The 17551-nt window shown below is 49.8% G+C and overlaps 1 protein-coding gene across 1 annotated transcript in view; it reads right to left on the reverse strand.

Moving 5' to 3' along the window:
* Positions 1-1385: 1385 nt before the first annotated feature.
* Positions 1386-17551, reverse strand: part of ahsg1 (alpha-2-HS-glycoprotein 1) — an 18254-nt gene continuing 2088 nt past the window's right edge. Inside the window, exons 2-7 of the mRNA XM_031785501.1 lie at positions 5110-5220; positions 4521-4605; positions 4195-4361; positions 3566-3682; positions 2939-3013; positions 1386-2818 (exon numbers count right to left, since the gene is read on the reverse strand). Coding sequence (XP_031641361.1) covers positions 2414-2818; positions 2939-3013; positions 3566-3682; positions 4195-4361; positions 4521-4605; positions 5110-5220 — 960 coding nt within the window. The 3' untranslated portion in view covers positions 1386-2413. The remainder of the gene's footprint in view (positions 2819-2938; positions 3014-3565; positions 3683-4194; positions 4362-4520; positions 4606-5109; positions 5221-17551) is intronic.

The raw sequence follows: 17551 nt of genomic DNA on the forward strand, positions 1-17551 counted from the left end.
TCCCTGGTCATCCCTACTGACTCTGATCTGGAGGACTCACTAAACAGAGAACATCCCTGGTCCATCCCTACTGCCTCTGATCTGGTGGACTGACTAAACAGAGAACATCCCTGGTCATCCCTACTGCCTCTGATCTGGTGGACTCACTAAACAGAGAACATCCCTGGTCATCCCTACTGCCTCTGATCTGGTGGACTGACTAAACAGAGAACATCCCTGGTTATCCCTACTGCCTCTGATCTGGTGGACTCACTAAACAGAGAACATCCCTGGTTATCCCTACTGCCTCTGATCTGGTGGACTCACTAAACAGAGAACATCCCTGGTCGTCCCTACTGCCTCTGATCTGGTAGACTCACTAAACAGAGAACATCCCTGGTCATCCCTACTGCCTCTGATCTGGTGGACTCACTAAACAGAGAACATCCCTGGTCGTCCCTACTGCCTCTGATCTGGTGGACTCACTAAACAGAGAACATCCCTGGTCATCCCTACTGCCTCTGATCTGGTGGACTCACTAAACACACATGTTTAGTTTGTCAATTATGTCTGAGTGTTGGAGTGTGTCCATGGCTATCCGTAAAAAAAATGTAATGTTGCCATCTGGTTTGCTTATATAAGGAATTTGAAATGATTTATACTTTTACTTTTGATACTTAAGTATATTTTAGCAATTAAATTTACTCTCGATACTTAAATATATTTAAAACCAAATACTTTTAGACTTTTACTCAAGTAGTATTTTACTGGGTGAATTTCACTTTTACTTGAGTAATTTTCATTGAAGGTTTCTTTACTTTTACTACAGTATGACAATCGGGTACTTTTCCCACCAATACATATACGAGAGGGTCAAAACCGCAATGTATCATGGGTAAATTGTGACTGATTGACTTATCTACAAATAATGAGTTGTTACTTATGATGCAAGGTGATTCGTAGATCGCCAACATGGCCAGTTTTTATTCACGGCACCTTGATACAAAGTAATTTTCGTAGTAGATTAGAAGAGCTAACCCTAACCCATTTTCATAACCTTAAACTCAGTCCTAAACTGCTACGTTAATTCTCCTAAATTGCTAGGAAAACTTCACTTTGGTATGGAAGTGCCATGAAGAGTGTTTCCCCTACCAGCAGGAAAATAAGTGACAAAATGGATTGTAATGATGCAACCGACCACTTGGTGGAGCCAGACACACGTTTAACAGAGAAGCCTCTGTTCTAGAACTGCCTAGTTTGTTGTTGTCTGCTAAAATGGTGGGAAATTAATCAAATAAGCAATGCAAACATATTATCAGGCACTGTAAGCGTAATTAGTTTAAACACCAAAACTATGTTTCAAGTGAGAATTTGGCAGGTCTGAAAGCCAAAAATAAAATAAATGATTGCCTTATTCACCCATATTTTATTTTTGCAAAAAAAAGTAGTGTGTAGTTCCAGTAGTTAGCTACACAGCTGCATGGTAACAAAAAGTAACTAACTACTGACAAAAAAATGACCAAGGTTTAAATTTAGTTCAACTACCACCAAGCTACTGCAAAGTCATGTCCAACTACATGTAGTTCACTACTCCTCAACACTGAAATGTTTTTCAGTTGTTAAATAAAAAACGTTTTTTTTTCAGAGGTTCTTTATCTTGCTATGCTGAAAGTGGATCCATCCATCGAAAACAAGAGGATTAACTGATATGTAACTATCTGGATAATTGCTTTGCATGCATCAATTCGATTGATTATAGAGATACGGGAGTGGCTTAACTTCTCCATGTGATGTTAGCATAGTGCTTACCCCCCCCCCGAACAAGGCCGTGTGCCGTGTGTCATTGTACTGAGCCGTTACATTGACCCACAGTGATTAAGCCAACTATGACCTTAATGGACTTAGTGTAACAGCTTTTTAGTGTGTGTGTGTGTGTGTGTGTGTGTGTGTGTGTGTGTGCCTGTGTGTGTGTGTGTGTGTGTGCCTGTGTGTGTGTGTGTGTGCCTGTGTGTGTGTGTGTGTGCCTGTGTGTGTGTGTGCCTGTGTGTGTGTGCCTGTGTGTGTGTGTGTGTGTACCTGTGTGTTTGTGTGTGTGTGTTAGTGTGTGCCTGTATGTGTGTGTGCCTGTGTGTGTGTGTTTGCCTGTCCTCTAGTTTGTCATGAGTATCTCAGTACATTAGTATCATGAAGTAGTTTATTCATTTAAAAAAAAAAAATATGTCATCCAATAATGTCACAGCTGATTTTAACAGAGAGAATCCGTAGATGAAGTAGAAGCCAGAAAAGACAACAGATCATTTCATTTGCAGTACAGTACACAGTTACTGTTCTTATTATTGACATTATTTCAACCATGATGGCAAAACTACTTCTGAATATGTGTCAACATGATTTCAGCCATCCACCATTTAGAAGTGTAATCGGAATGCTGAGATTATGCCTTGACATGTGGGGGAGGAGCCTCGCCCAGAACGTGTGTCGGATGGGGTGGTAGAGAGTGCCCTGGGGGTGGCCCGTGGCCATGGGGACGAGGGTGTGGGTGGGGGTGATGAGGGGGTGGGAAGGGGCAAAGAGGGTGGATAGAGGGGGGGATTTTCACGAAGCCGTGACAGTGGGGGAAGGGGAACTCCCCATGGGGACCAGGGGGGGGGTTATGGGGACCAGGGGGTGGACCTTGGTCGCCTGGAGGTGGGCCACCAGGGCGTCCTGGGAAGCCTGGTAGTGGGCCTGGTTTTCCTGGCTTGTGTACCCAGGGAGGGAGGTGATGTTTGATGCCAGGATGGATGTGGTGTGGTGGGTGTCCACACTCCCTTCCAGGGGTACGGGGAGAACTGGCGTTCTGCCATGGAAACAACAAAAGGAACCATGTTTGAATTGACAGACTTTCGAGGAGGGCTGGCACCATATCTCGTAATTATATATTTTCGGGATGTATTTATGTGTGTTGAAAGTGGCTTACAAGAGCTTCATAGATCTCACAGTTGACATCCACCTGGCCATTCCCCAGCAGTGTGGATTTACAGAGCCCATGGCGCTAGAGAGAGAGACAGCAGACACAGACCAAGGTCAGAGACAGAGACCAGAGACAGAGACAGAGACCAAAGTCAGAGACAGAGTCCAGAGACAGAGACAGAGACCAAAGTCAGAGACAGAGACCAAAGTCAGAGACAGAGACCAAAGTCAGAGACAGAGACCAAAGTCAGAGACAGAGGCCAGAGACCCGAGTCCGGAGACCGAGACCGGAGACAGAGACCGGAGACAGAGACGGGAGACAGAGACAGACAGAGACCAAAGTCAGAGACAGAGGCCAAGGTCAGAGACAGAGGCCAGAGACAGAGACCAAAGTCAGAGACAGAGACCAAAGTCAGAGACAGAGACAGAGACCGGAGACGGAGACCGGAGACAGAGACCGACAGAGACAGGAGACAGAGACCGGAGACCAGAGACAGAGACCGGAGACCAGAGACAGAGACCGGAGACGAAGAAAGGAGACGGGAGACAGAGACAGGAGACAGGAGACCAGAGTATGGTGATGGTAATACGTGAGGAGTGAGTATGATGAGGAGGAGGTCGCTAGTTGCCTTACAGCTTCATCGGGGCACAGTGGCTTGCAGGCATGTCTATCTATCCTGCTCTTGGCATTACAATCAGTCTCCACGATGGCCAACTCAGCGTAGTAGTTCATTCCAGTCATCATCATGTACTAGGAAAGGGAGAGAGACATGGCTCACAGATGTAGGATCTTCATTTGATCACTTTATTGCAGGAGAACTGTCCTGCAACGCAGGAAATGTAAAACTGGTCGTGTATTTTTGAGGTTTAGGCATTTGAAGTTTGTCATTTCCACTTTGAAATTTCAGACTTAATTTTCCTACAACAATGTCCATTCATTATAATCTACATAATAATTAACATTTTCTGTTGCAGCAGGATTACTTTCCTGCTGTAGCAAACTGGCTCAAATTAGGATCCTACACCTGTACAGGTTTAGACAGACAGGGGAGACCTACTTCATTCCCTAAACAAACACTCCAGATAGCATATGACACTGTTGTCAGTGGTAGGATTCCTTGAACACTCTAAGCAGTGTGTTACACCCTTTCAGACTCATCCCTGAAACAGTGACCAGTTTTGACTAGAAATAGGACAACAAATGTGTTTTTGGATTGTGTACCCAGAGAAGCACAGAGAGAGAATCCTAATACATCACCCTACCCCAGATTTTATCCTCCCCACTTCCATCAGTTTGAAGTAGGAGGTGTAGTTGTGGTCCATGTTGAACTGCCTGAGGCCTGCCTTCACACTCTCTAGGCCCTCGGGGCTGTGAAGGGGCAGCAGGATGGGGCAGTCCGGACACATTCTGACCATCTTCTCAGCAGAAACTTTATCAAATCAAATTAAACTTGATTTAAAAAATGCACACAACCATTTTTTTGGGGGGAGGTAGACTTACTCACTGTACTGCGTTTAAAAAAAAAAGGACACATGTACTGTGTGTTTTGGTGGCGTGTGTTGCAGTAGACGAGGGTAACGTTAGATACCTGGTTCAGTGTTGCAGGAGTGTTTAGAGACCTCTGCAATGCCTTCTGTGATGCTCAGGGTCACATTGCAGTGGGCATTCACTTGCTGCATGAGGGAAACACAACATATATTTCTGCTTATTCATCCATTTGTACAGGTGTCTCTCTCTACAGGACTGGCACTACAGGTGTCTCTCTCTACAGGACTGGCATGTATCACTACAGGTGTCTCTCTCTCTCTACAGGACTGGCATGTATCACTACAGGTGTCTCTCTCTCTCTACAGGACTGGCATGTATCACTACAGGTGTCTCTCTCTCTACAGGACTGGCATGTATCACTACAGGTGTCTCTTTCTACAGGACTGGCACTACTGGTGTCTCTCTCTACAGGACTGGCATGTATCACTACAGGTGTCTCTCTCTCTCTACAGGACTGGCATGTATCACTACAGGTGTCTCTCTCTCTACAGGACTGGCATGTATCACTACAGGTGTCTCTGTCTACAGGACTGGCATGTATCACTACAGGTGTCTCTCTCTCTACAGGACTGGCATGTATCACTAATATTATTAAATGTCTGGTTGGCCATTATTGTGTAGTGGCTTACCGTTTCATAATCTTGACGGATGTCACACTCTTCAAAAGATTTTGGGTTGATGATGTGACAGGTTGTTTCCTGGAGGTCTAGTTCCAGGTGCAATTTACAGTCAGATTGACCCTGAGATGGAGAGATGGAGAGGAGAGATGGAGAGGAGAGATGGAGAGGAGAGGAGAGATGGAGAGGAGCGAGGGTAATGGAGAGATAGAGAGGAGAGATGGAGAGGAGAGAGGGTAGAGGAGAGATGGAGAGGAGCGAGGGTAGAGGAGAGATGGAGAGGAGAGATGGAGAGGAGAGATGGAGAGGAGCGAGGGTAGAGGAGAGATGGAGAGGAGAGATGGGAGAGGAGAGAGGGGTAGAGGAGAGGAGGGTAGAAGGAGAGATGAGAGGAGAGGACAAGGGTAGAGGAGAGATGGAGAGGAGAGATGGAGCCAGGGTAGAGGAGAGATGGAGATAGGTGAGATGGAGAGAGGATAGAGGAGAGATGGAGAGGAGAGATGGAGCAGGGTAGAGGAGAGATGGAGATAGTGAGATGGAGAGAGGATAGAGGAGAGATGAAGAGGAGAGATGGAGCGAGGGTAAGGAGAGATGGAGATAGGTGAGATGGAGAGAGGATAGAGGAGAGATGGAGAGGAGAGATGGAGCGAGGGTAGAGGAGAGATGGAGATAGGTGAGATGGAGAGAGGATAGAGAGAGATGGAGAGGAGAGATGGAGCGAGGGTAGAGGAGAGATGGAGATAGGTGAGATGGAGAGAGGATAGAGGAGAGATGGAGAGGAGAGATGGAGCGAGGGTAGAGGAGAGATGGAGATAGGTGAGATGGAGAGAGGATAGAGGAGAGATGGAGAGGAGAGATGGAGCGAGGGGTAGAGGAGAGATGGAGATAGGTGAGAGTGGATAGAGGATAGAGGAGAGATGAAAGAGGAGAGATGGAGCGAGGGTAGAGGAGTAGATGGGAATAGGTGAGATTGAGAGAGGATAGAGGAGAGATGGAGTAGTGAGAGAATGGAGCGAGGTATAGAGAGATTGGAGATAGGGTGAGATGGAGAGAGGATAGAGGAGAGATGAAGAGGGTAGAGGAGCGATGAAGAGTGGGTAGAGGAGAGATGGTGATAGGTGAGATGGAGAGAAGATAGAGGAGAGATGAAGAGAGGGTAGAGGAGAGATGAAGAGAGGGTAGAGGAGAGATGGAGAGAGGGGTAGAGGAGAGATAGGCAGTATGGGAGAGAGGAGAGATGAGCGAGGTAGGGGAGGAATTGAAAGAGAGGGTAGAAGGAGAGATGGAGAGAGGGGTAGAGGGAGAGATGGTGATAGGTGAGATGGATAGAGGAGAGATGAAGATAGGGTAGGGGAGAGATGAAGAGAGGGTAGGGGAGAGATGAAAAGAGGGTAGGGGAGAGATGAAGAGAGGGTAGGGGAGAGATGAAGAGAGGGTAGAGTGAGAGATGAAGAGAGGGTAGAGAGAGATGAAGAGAGGGTAGGGGAGAGATGAAGAGAGGGTAGAGAGAGATGGAGAAAGGTGAGATGGAGAGATGAAGAGAGGGTAGAGGAGAGATGGAGACAGGGTAGAGGAAGATGGAGACGGGTAGAGAGAGATGGAGAGAGACAGAGGTAGAGGAGAGATGGAGAGAGAATAGAGGAGAGATGAAAGAGAGGGTAGAGGAGAGATGGAGAGAAGGTAGAGGAGAGAAGGGTAGAGAGATGGAGAGAGGGTAGAGGAGAGATGAGAGAAGGTAGAGGAGAGATGGAGAAGAGGGTAGAGGAGAGATGAAGAAGAGGGTAGAGAAGAGATGGAGAGAAAGTAGAGGAGAGAAGGTAGAGAGATGGAGAGAGGGTAGAGGAGAGAAGGTAGAGAGATGAATAGAGGTAGAGGAGAGATGAAGAGAGGGTAGAGGAGAGATGGAGAGAAGGTAGAGGAGAGATGGAGAGAGGGTAGAGGAGAGATGGAGAGAGGTAGAGGAGAGATGGAGAGAGGGTAGAGGAGAGATGGAAGAGGGTAGAGGAGAGATGGAGAGAGGGTAGAGGAGAGATGGAGAGAGGGTAAGAGATGGAGAGAAGTAAAGAGAGATGAGGATAAGGTAGATGAGAGATGGAGAGAGGTAGTAGAGATGGAGAGAAGTAGAAGAGAGATGGAGAGAAGGTAGAGGAGAGATGGAGAGAGGGTAGAGGAGAGATGGAGAGAAGGCTAGAAGAGAGATGAAGAGAGGGTAGATGAGAGATGGAGAGAGGGTAGAGGAGAGATGGAGAGAGGGTAGGAAGGGAGAGATGAAGAGGAGAGATGGAGCAAGGTAGAGGAGAGATGGAGAAAGGTGAGATGGAGAGATGAAGATAGGGTAGATGAGAGATGGAGAGAAGGTAGAGGAGAGATGGAGAGAGAGGTAGAGGAGAGATGAAGAGGAGAGATGGAGCAAGGGTAGAGGAGAGATGGAGAAAGGTGAGATGGATAGAGGAGAGATGAAGAGAGGGTAGGGGAGAGATGAAGAGAGGGTAGGGGAGAGATGAAGAGAGGTAGGGGAGAGATGAAGAGAGGGTAGGGGAGAGATGAAGAGAGGGTAGGGGAGAGATGAAGAGAGGGTAGAGGAGAGATGAAGAGAGGGTAGAGGAGAGATGAAGAGAGGGAGGGGAGAGATGAAGAGAGGGTAGAGGAGAGATGGAGAAAGGGTGAGATGGAGAGATGAAGAGAGGGTAGAGGAGAGATGGAGACAGGGTAGAGGAGAGATGGAGACAGGGTAGAGGAGAGATGGAGAGAGGACAGAGGGTAGAGGAGAGATGGAGAGAGAATAGAGGAGAGATGAAGAGAGGGTAGAGGAGAGATGGAGAGAAGGTAGAGGAGAGAAGGTAGAGAGATGGAGAGAGGGTAGAGGAGAGATGGAGAGAAGGTAGAGGAGAGATGGAGAGAGGGTAGAGGAGAGATGAAGAGAGGGGTAGAGGAGAGATGGAGAGAAGGTAGAGGAGAGAAGGTAGAGAGATGGAGAGAGGGTAGAGGAGAGAAGGTAGAGAGATGAATAGAGGGTAGAGGAGAGATGAAGAGAGGGTAGAGGAGAGATGGAGAGAAGGTAGAGGAGAGATGGAGAGAGGGTAGAGGAGAGATGGAGAGAGGGTAGAGGAGAGATGGAGAGAGGGTAGAGGAGAGATGGAGAGAGGGTAGAGGAGAGATGGAGAGAGGGTAGAGAGATGGAGAGAAGGATAGAAGAGAGATGGAAGTAGGGTAGATGAGAGATGGAGAGAGGGGTAGAGATATGGAGAGAAGGTATAAGAGAGATGGAGAGAAGGTAGAGGAGAGATGGAGAGAGGGTAGAGGAGAGATGGAGAGAATGTAGAAGGAGAGATGAAGAGAGGGTAGATGAGAGATGGAGAGAGGGTAGAGGAGAGATGGAGAGAGGGTAGTAGAGGAGAGATGAAGAGGAGAGATGGAGCAAGGGTAGAGGAGAGATGGAGAAAGGTGAGATGGAGAGATGAAGATAGGGTAGATGATGAGATGGAGAGAAGGTAGAGGAGAGATGGAGAGAGGGTAGAGGAGAGATGAAGAGGAGAGATGGAGCAAGGGTAGAGGAGAGATGGAGAAAGGGTGAGATGGAGAGATGAAGAGAGGGTAGAGGAGAGATGGAGAGAGGGTAGAGGAGAGATGGAAGGAGGAGGAGATGGAGATATGGAGTTGGGATAGAGGAGAGATGTGGAGAGGGGTAGAGGAGAGATGAGTTATGGAGAGAGGGTAGAGGAGAGATGGAGAGAGGATAGAGGAGAGATGGAGATAGGATAGAGGAGAGATGGAGAGAGGGTAGAGGAGAGATGAAGAGGAGAGATGGAGAAAGGTGAGATGGAGAGATGAAGAGAGGGTAGAGGAGAGATGGAGACAGGGTAGAGGAGAGATGGAGACAGGGTAGAGGAGAGATGGAGAGAGGACAGAGGGTAGAGGAGAGATGGAGAGAGAATAGAGGAGGAGATGAAGAGAGGGTAGAGGAGAGAAGAGAGAAGGTAGAGGAGGAGAAGGTAGAGAGATGGAGAGAGGGGTAGAGGAGAGATGGAGAGAAGGTAGAAAGATGAAGAAGAGAGGGTAGTAAGAAGAGATGGAGAGAAGGTAGAGGAGAGATGGAGAGAGGGTAGAGGAGAGATGGAGAGAAGGTAGAGGAGAGATGTAGAGAGGGTAGAGAGATGGAGAGAAGGTAGAGGAGAGATGGAGAGAGGGTAGAGGAGAGATGGAGAGAAGGTAGAAGAGAGATGGAGATAGGGTAGATGAGAGATGGAGAGGAGGGTAGAGGAGAGATGGAGCAAGGGTAGAGGAGAGATGGAGAAAGGTGAGATGGAGAGATGAAGAGAGGGTAGAGGAGAGATGGAGAGAGGGTAGAGGAGAGATGTGAAGAGGAGAGATGGAGCAAGGGTGGTAGATGAGAGATGGAGAAAGGTGGAGGAGGGAGGACTGGAGAAAGGTGAGATGGAGAGATGAAGAGAGGGGTAGAGGAGAGATGGAGACGGGTAGAGGAGAGATGGAGACATGGTAGAGGAGAGGATGGAGAGAGGGTAGAGGAGAGATGAAGAGGAGAGATGGAGGCAATGGTAGAGGAGGAGATGGAGAAAGGTGAGATGGGAGAGATGAAGAGAAGGTAGAGGAGAGATGGAGAGAGGGTCGAGGAGAGATGGAGAGAGGACAAGAGGAGAGATGAAGAGAGGGTAGATTTGAGAGATGGAGAGAAAGGTAGAGAGATGGACAGAGGGTAGAGGAGAGATGGAGAGAGAATAGAGGAGAGATGAAGAGAGGGTAGATGAGAGATGGAGAGAGGGTTAGAGGAGAGATGAGGAGAGAAGGTAGAGAGATGGAGAGAGGGTAGAGGAGAGATGGAGAGAAGGTAGAGAGATGAAGAGAGGGTAGAGGAGAGATGGAGAGAAGGTGAGGAGAGATGGAGAGAGGGTAGAGGAGAGTGGAGAGAGAATGGAGGAGAGATGAAAGAGGGGTAGAGGGAGAGATGGAGAGAGGGTAGAGGAGAGATGAAGAGAGGGTAGGGAGGGGGAGATGAAGAGAGGGTAGGGGAGAGATGAAGAGAGGGTAGGGGAGAGATGAAGAGAGGGTAGGGGAGAGATGAGAGAGGGTAGGGGAGAGATGAAGAGGAGGGTAGAGGAGAGATGAAGAGAGGGTAGAGGAAGATGAGAGAGGGTAAGGGGAGAGATGAAGAGAGGGGTAGAGGAGAGATGGAGAAAGGTGAGATGGAGAGAATGAAGAGAGGTAGAGGAGAGATGGAGACAGGGGTAGAGGAGAGATGGGAGACAGGGTAGAGGAAGAGATGGAGAGAGGACAGAGGGTAGAGGAAGATGGAGAGAGAATAGAGGAGAGATGAAAGAGGGTAGAGGAGAGATGGAGAGAAGGTAGAGGAGAGAAGGTAGAGAGATGGAGAGAGGGTAGAGGAGAGATGGAGAGAAGGTAGAGGAGAGATGGAGAGAGGGTAGAGGAGAGATGAAGAGAGGGTAGAGGAGAGATGGAGAGAAGGTAGAGGAGAGAAGGTAGAGAGATGGAGAGAGGGTAGAGGAGAGAAGGTAGAGAGATGAATAGAGGGTAGAGGAGAGATGAAGAGAGGGTAGAGGAGAGATGGAGAGAAGGTAGAGGAGAGATGGAGAGAGGGTAGAGGAGAGATGGAGAGAGGGTAGAGGAGAGATGGAGAGAGGGTAGAGGGAAGAGATGGGAGAGGGTAGAGGAGAGATGGAGAGAGGGTAGAGAGATGGAGAGAAGGTAGAAGAGAGATGGAGATAGGGTAGATGAGAGATGGAGAGAGGGTAGAGAGATGGAGAGAAGGTAGAAGAGAGATGGAGAGAAGGTAGAGGAGAGATGGAGAGAGGGTAGAGGAGAGATGGAGAGAAGGTAGAAGAGAGATGAAGAGAGGGTAGATGAGAGATGGAGAGAGGGTAGAGGAGAGATGGAGAGAGGGTAGAGGAGAGATGAAGAGGAGAGATGGAGCAAGGGTAGAGGAGAGATGGAGAAAGGTGAGATGGAGAGATGAAGATAGGGTAGATGAGAGATGGAGAGAAGGTAGAGGAGAGATGGAGAGAGGGTAGAGGAGAGATGAAGAGGAGAGATGGAGCAAGGGTAGAGGAGAGATGGAGAAAGGTGAGATGGAGAGATGAAGAGAGGGTAGAGGAGAGATGGAGAGAGGGTAGAGGAGAGATGGAAGGAGGAGAGATGGAGAGATGGAGTTGGGATAGAGGAGAGATGTGGAGAGGGTTAGAGGAGAGATGGAGTTATGGAGAGAGGGTAGAGGAGAGATGGAGAGAGGATAGAGGAGAGATGGAGATAGGATAGAGGAGAGATGGAGAGAGGGTAGAGGAGAGATGAAGAGGAGAGATGGAGAAAGGTGAGATGGAGAGATGAGAGAGGGTAGAGGAGAGATGGAGACAGGGTAGAGGAGAGATGGAGACAGGGTAGAGGAGAGGATGGAGAGAGGACAGAGGGTAGAGGAGAGATGGAGAGAGAATAGAGGAGAGATGAAGAGAGGTAGAGGAGAGAAGGTAGAGGAGAGAAGGTAGAGAGATGGGAGAGAGGGTAGAGGAGAGAAGGTAGAGAGATGGAGAGAGGGTAGAGAGATGGAGAGAAGGTAGAAGAGAGATGGAGAGAAGGTAGAGGTGAGATGGAGAGAGGGTAGAGGAGAGATGGAGAGAAGGTAGAAGAGAGATGAAGAGAGGGTAGATGAGAGATGGAGAGAGGGTAGAGGAGAGATGGAGAGAGGGTAGAGGAGAGATGAAGAGGAGAGATGGAGCAAGGGTAGAGGAGAGATGGAGAAAGGTGAGATGGAGAGATGAAGATAGGGTAGATGAGAGATGGAGAGAAGGTAGAGGAGAGATGGAGAGAGGGTAGCGGAGAGATGAAGAGGAGAGATGGAGCAAGGGTAGAGGAGAGATGGAGAAAGGTGAGATGGAGAGATGAAGAGAGGGTAGAGGAGAGATGGAGAGAGGGTAGAGGAGAGATGGAAGGAGGAGAGATGGAGAGATGGAGATAGGATAGAGGAGAGATGTGGAGAGGGTAGAGGAGAGATGGAGTTATGGAGAGAGGGTAGAGGAGAGATGGAGAGAGGATAGAGGAGAGATGGAGATAGGATAGAGGAGAGATGGAGAGAGGGTAGAGGAGAGATGAAGAGGAGAGATGGAGAAAGGTGAGATGGAGAGATGAAGAGAGGGTAGAGGAGAGATGGAGACAGGGTAGAGGAGAGATGGAGACAGGGTAGAGGAGAGATGGAGAGAGGGACAGAGGGTAGAGGAGAGATGGAGAGAGAATAGAGGAGAGATGAAGAGAGGGGTAGAGGAGAGAAGGTAGAGGAGAAGGAAGGTAGAGAGATGGAGAGAGGGTAGAGGAGAGATGGAGGAGAAGGTAGAAAGATGAAGAGAGGGTAGAGGAGAGATGGAGAGAAGGTAGAGGAGAGATGGAGAGAGGGTAGAGGAGAGATGGAGAGAAGGTAGAGGAGAGATGGAGAGAGGGTAGAGAGATGGAGAGAAGGTAGAGGAGAGATGGAGAGAGGGTAGAGGAGAGATGGAGAGAAGGTAGAAGAGAGATGGAGATAGGGTAGATGAGAGATGGAGAGAGGGTAGAGGAGAGATGGAGCAAGGGTAGAGGAGAGATGGAGAAAGGTGAGATGGAGAGATGAAGAGAGGGTAGAGGAGAGATGGAGAGAGGGTAGAGGAGAGATGAAGAGGAGAGATGGAGCAAGGGTAGAGGAGAGATGGAGAAAGGTGAGATGGAGAGATGGAGAAAGGTGAGATGGAGAGATGAAGAGAGGGTAGAGGAGAGATGGAGAGAGGGTAGAGGAGAGATGGAGACAGGGTAGAGGAGAGATTGGAGAGAGGGTAGAGGAGAGATGAAGAGGAGAGATGGAGCAATGGTAGAGGAGAGATGGAGAAGGTGAGATGGAGAGATGAAGAGAAGGTAGAGGAGAGATGGAGAGAGGGTAGAGGAGAGATGGAGAGAGGACAGAGGAGAGATGAAGAGAGGGTAGAGGAGAGATGGAGAGAAGGTAGAGAGATGGACAGAGGGTAGAGGAGAGATGGAGAGAGAATAGAGGAGAGATGAAGATGAGGGTAGATGAGAGATGGAGAGAGGGTAGAGGAGAGATGAGGAGAGAAGGTAGAGAGATGGAGAGAGGGTAGAGGAGAGATGGAGAGAAGGTAGAGAGATGAAGAGAGGGTAGAGGAGAGATGGAGAGAGGGTAGAGGAGAGATGGAGAGAGAATGGAGGAGAGATGAAGAGAGGGTAGAGGAGAGATGGAGAGAGGGTAGAGAGATGAAGAGAGGGTAGAGGAGAGATGGAGAGAAGGTAGAGGAGAGATGGAGAGAGGGTAGAGGAGAGATGGAGAGAGAATGGAGGAGAGATGAAGAGAGGGTAGAGGAGAGATGGAGAGAGGGTAGAGAGATGAAGAGAGGGTAGAGGAGAGATGGAGAGAAGGTAGAGGAGAGATGGAGAGAGGGTAGAGGAGAGATGGAGAGAAGGTAGAGGAGAGATGGAGAGAGGGTAGAGGAGAGATGGAGAGAGAATAGAGGAAAGATGAAGAGAGGGTAGAGGAGAGATGGAGAGAGGGTAGAGGAGAGATGGAGAGAAGGTAGAGGAGAGATGGAGAGAGGGTAGAGGAGAGATGGAGAGAGAATAGAGGAGAGATGAAGAGAGGGTAGAGGAGAGATGAAGAGAGGGTAGAGGAGAGAAGGTAAAGAGATGGAGAGAGGGTAGAGGAGAGATGGAGAGAGGGTAGAGGAGAGATGGAGAGAAGGTAGAAGAGAGATGAAGAGGGGGTAGAGGAGAGATGGAGAGAAAGTAAGGAGAGATGGAGAGAGGTAGAGGAGAGATGAAAGAGGAGAGAACTGGAGCAAGGGTAGAGGAGAGATGGAGAAAGGTTGAGATGGAGAGATGGAGAGAGGGTAGAGGAGAGATGGAGAGAGGGTAGAGGAGAGATGGAGAGAGAATAGAGGAGAGATGAAAGAGAGGGTAGAGGAGAGATGGAGAGAGAATAGAGGGTAGAGGAGAGATGGAGAGATGGAGAGATGGAGAAGAGGACAGAGGGTAGAGGAGAGATGGAGAGAGAATAGAGGAGAGATGGAGAGAAGGGTAGAGGAGAGATGAAGAGAGGGAAGAGGAGAGAAGGTAGAGAGGGTAGAGGGGAGATGAAGAGAGGGAAGAGGAGAGAAGGTAGAGAGGATGGAGAGAGGTAGAGGAGAGATGGAGAGAAGGTAGAGGAGAGATGGAGAGAGGGTAGAGGAGAGATGGAGAGAAGGTAGAGGAGAGATGAGAGGGTAGAGGAGAGATGGAAGAGAAGGTAGAGGAGAGATGAAGAGAGGGTAGAGAGATGGACAGAGGGTAGAGGAGAGATGAAGAGAGAATAGAGGAGAGATGAATAGAGGGTAGAGAGATGGACCAGAGGGTAGAGGAGAGATGCGGAGAGGTAGAGGAGAGATGGAGAGAGAATAGAGGAGAGATGAAGAGAGGGTAGAGAGATGGACAGAGGGTAGAGGAGAGATGGAGAGAGCAAGTTACAACAGTGAAAATACATTGACAATATTGTTTCCTCCCTTACTCTTGTTACCATATATCTAGGAAGGAGAGAGAAACGGAATAAGAATTAGAGAAGAAGTAGAGAGAGAAATAGGTCTTTTCATCTTAAAACTTTTGGAACATGAAATTAGTGACAAAAAGATCTAATTCGTCATCTCTTCACACACTTTCATCAAGATCAACAAGTTCTGAGAGAAGAGAAATAAGTAAGGCCTCGTGAGGTAGTTTCTCTATCTTTCTCTCATTCGAAAATGCCCCCCATACCAATGACGGCGTCCCAGTGGTCTGAAGTGTGTCTGATACACAGTGTCTGATACACAGTGTCTGATGCACAGTGTCTGATGCACAGTGTCTGATACACAGTGTCTGATACACAGTGTCTGATACACAGTGTCCTGATGCACAGTGTCTGATGCACAGTGTCCTGATACACAGTGTCTGATACACAGTGTCTGATACACAGTGTCTGATACACAGTGTCTGATACACAGTGTCTGATGCACAGTGTCTGGTACACAGTGTCTGATGCACAGTGTCTGGTACACAGTGTCTGATGCACAGTGTCTGATGCACAGTGTCTGATACACAGTGTCTGATACACAGTGTCTGATACACAGTGTCTGATACACAGTGTCTGATACACAGTGTCTGGTACACAGTGTCTGATACACAGTGTCTGATACACAGTGTCTGATACACAGTGTCTGATGCACAGTGTCTGATACACAGTGTCTGATACACAGTGTCTGATGCACAGTGTCTGATACACAGTGTCTGATGCACAGTGTCTGATGCACAGTGTCTGATACACAGTGTCTGATACACAGTGTCTGATGCACAGTGTCTGATACACAGTGTCTGATGCACAGTGTCTGATACACAGTGTCTGATGCACAGTGTCTGATACACAGTGTCTGATACACAGTGTCTGGTACACAGTGTCTGATGCACAGTGTCTGATACACAGTGTCTGATACACAGTGTCTGATACACGGGGCAGAAAAAGGAATGGCAACTAATAAAGGAAACCCCTGAGATGCAGTCCAGTCTAAAGATACCACCCCCCCATCAACCCCTGACCCCTACAACCCCTTTACAGCCCCCCTGTCAACCCCTGACCCCTACACCCCTTTACAGCCCCCCATTCAACCCCTGACCCCTACCCTTTACAGCCCCCCCTGTCAACCCTGACCCCTACACCCTTTACAGCCACCCCTATCAACCCCTGACACCTACACCCCTTTACGCCCCCCCATCAACCCCTGACCCTACACCCTTTACAGCCCCCTATCAACCCCTGACCCCTACACCAGCCCTGTTACAGCCCCCCCATCAACCCCTGACCCCTAACCCCTTTACAGCCCCCCTGTCAACCCCTGACCCTACACCCCTTTACAGCCACCCCCCTATCAACCCCTGACCCCTACACCCCTTTACAGCCCCCCCATCAACCCCTGACCCCTACACCCCTTTACAGCCACCCCCCTATCAACCCCTGACCCCTACACCCCTTTACAGCCCCCCATCAACCCCTGACCCCTACACCCCTTTACAGCCCCCCTATCAACCCCTGACCCCTACACCCCTTTAAAGCCCCCCCCTGTCAACCCTGACCCCTACACCCCTTTACAGCCCCCCTATCAACCCCTGACCCCTACACCCCTTTACAGCCCCCCCTGTCAACCCCTGACCCCTACACCCATTTACAGCCACCCCCCTATCAACCCCTGACCCCTACACCCCTTTACAACCCCCCCCTACCACCCCTGACCCCTACACCCCTTTACAGCCCCCCCCGTCAACCCCTGACCCCTACACCCCTTTACAGCACCCCCCCATCAACCCCTGACCCCTACACCCCTTTACAGCCCCCCCATCAACCCCTGACCCCTAACCCCTTTAACAGCCCCCCCCTATCAACCCCTGACCCCTAACCCCTTTACAGCCCCCCCTGTCAACCCCTGACCCTACACCCCTTTACAGCCCCCCCATCAACCCCTGACCCCTAACCCCTTTACAGCCCCCCCTGTCAACCCCTGACCCCTACACCCCTTTACAGCCACCCCCTATCAACCCCTGACACCTACACCCCTTTACAGCCCCCCCATCAACCCCTGACCCCTACACCCCTTTACAGCCCCCCTATCAACCCCTGACCCCTACACCCCTTTACAGCCCCCCCATCAACCCCTGACCCCTAACCCCTTTACAGCCCCCCCTGTCAACCCCTGACCCCTACACCCCTTTACAGCCACCCCCCCTATCAACCCCTGACCCCTACACCCCTTTACAGCCCCCCCATCAACCCTGACCCCTACACCCCTTTACAGCCACCCCCCTATCAACCCCTGACCCCTACACCCCTTTACAGGCCCCCATCAACCCCTGGCCCCTACACCCTTTACAGCCCCCCTATCAACCCCTGACCCCTACACCCCTTTTAAAGGCCCCCCCTGTCAACCCCTGACCCTACACCCCTTTACAGCCCCCCTATCAACCCTGAGCCTACACCCCTTTACAGCCGCCCCTGTCAACCCTGACCCTACACCCATTTACAGCCACCCCCTATCAACCCCGACCCCCCTACACCCTTTACAACCCCCCCTACCACCCTGACCCTACACCCCTTTACAGCCCCCCCCGTCAACCCCTGACCCTACACCCCTTTACAGCACCCCCCATCAACCCCTGACCCCTACACCCCTTTACAGCCCCCCCATCAACCCCTGACCGCCTAACCCCTTTACAGCCCCCCCCTATCAACCCCTGACCCCTAACCCCTTTACAGCCCCCCTGTCAACCCCTGACCACCTACAACCCCTTTACAGCCCCCCATCAACCCTGACCCCTAACCCCTTTACAGCCCCCCCTGTCAACCCCTGACCCCTACACCCCTTTACAGCCACCCCCTATCAACCCCTGACACCTACACCCCTTT

This window comes from Oncorhynchus kisutch, linkage group LG13, assembly GCF_002021735.2.
Source record: "Oncorhynchus kisutch isolate 150728-3 linkage group LG13, Okis_V2, whole genome shotgun sequence".
NCBI lineage: Eukaryota > Metazoa > Chordata > Actinopteri > Salmoniformes > Salmonidae > Oncorhynchus > Oncorhynchus kisutch.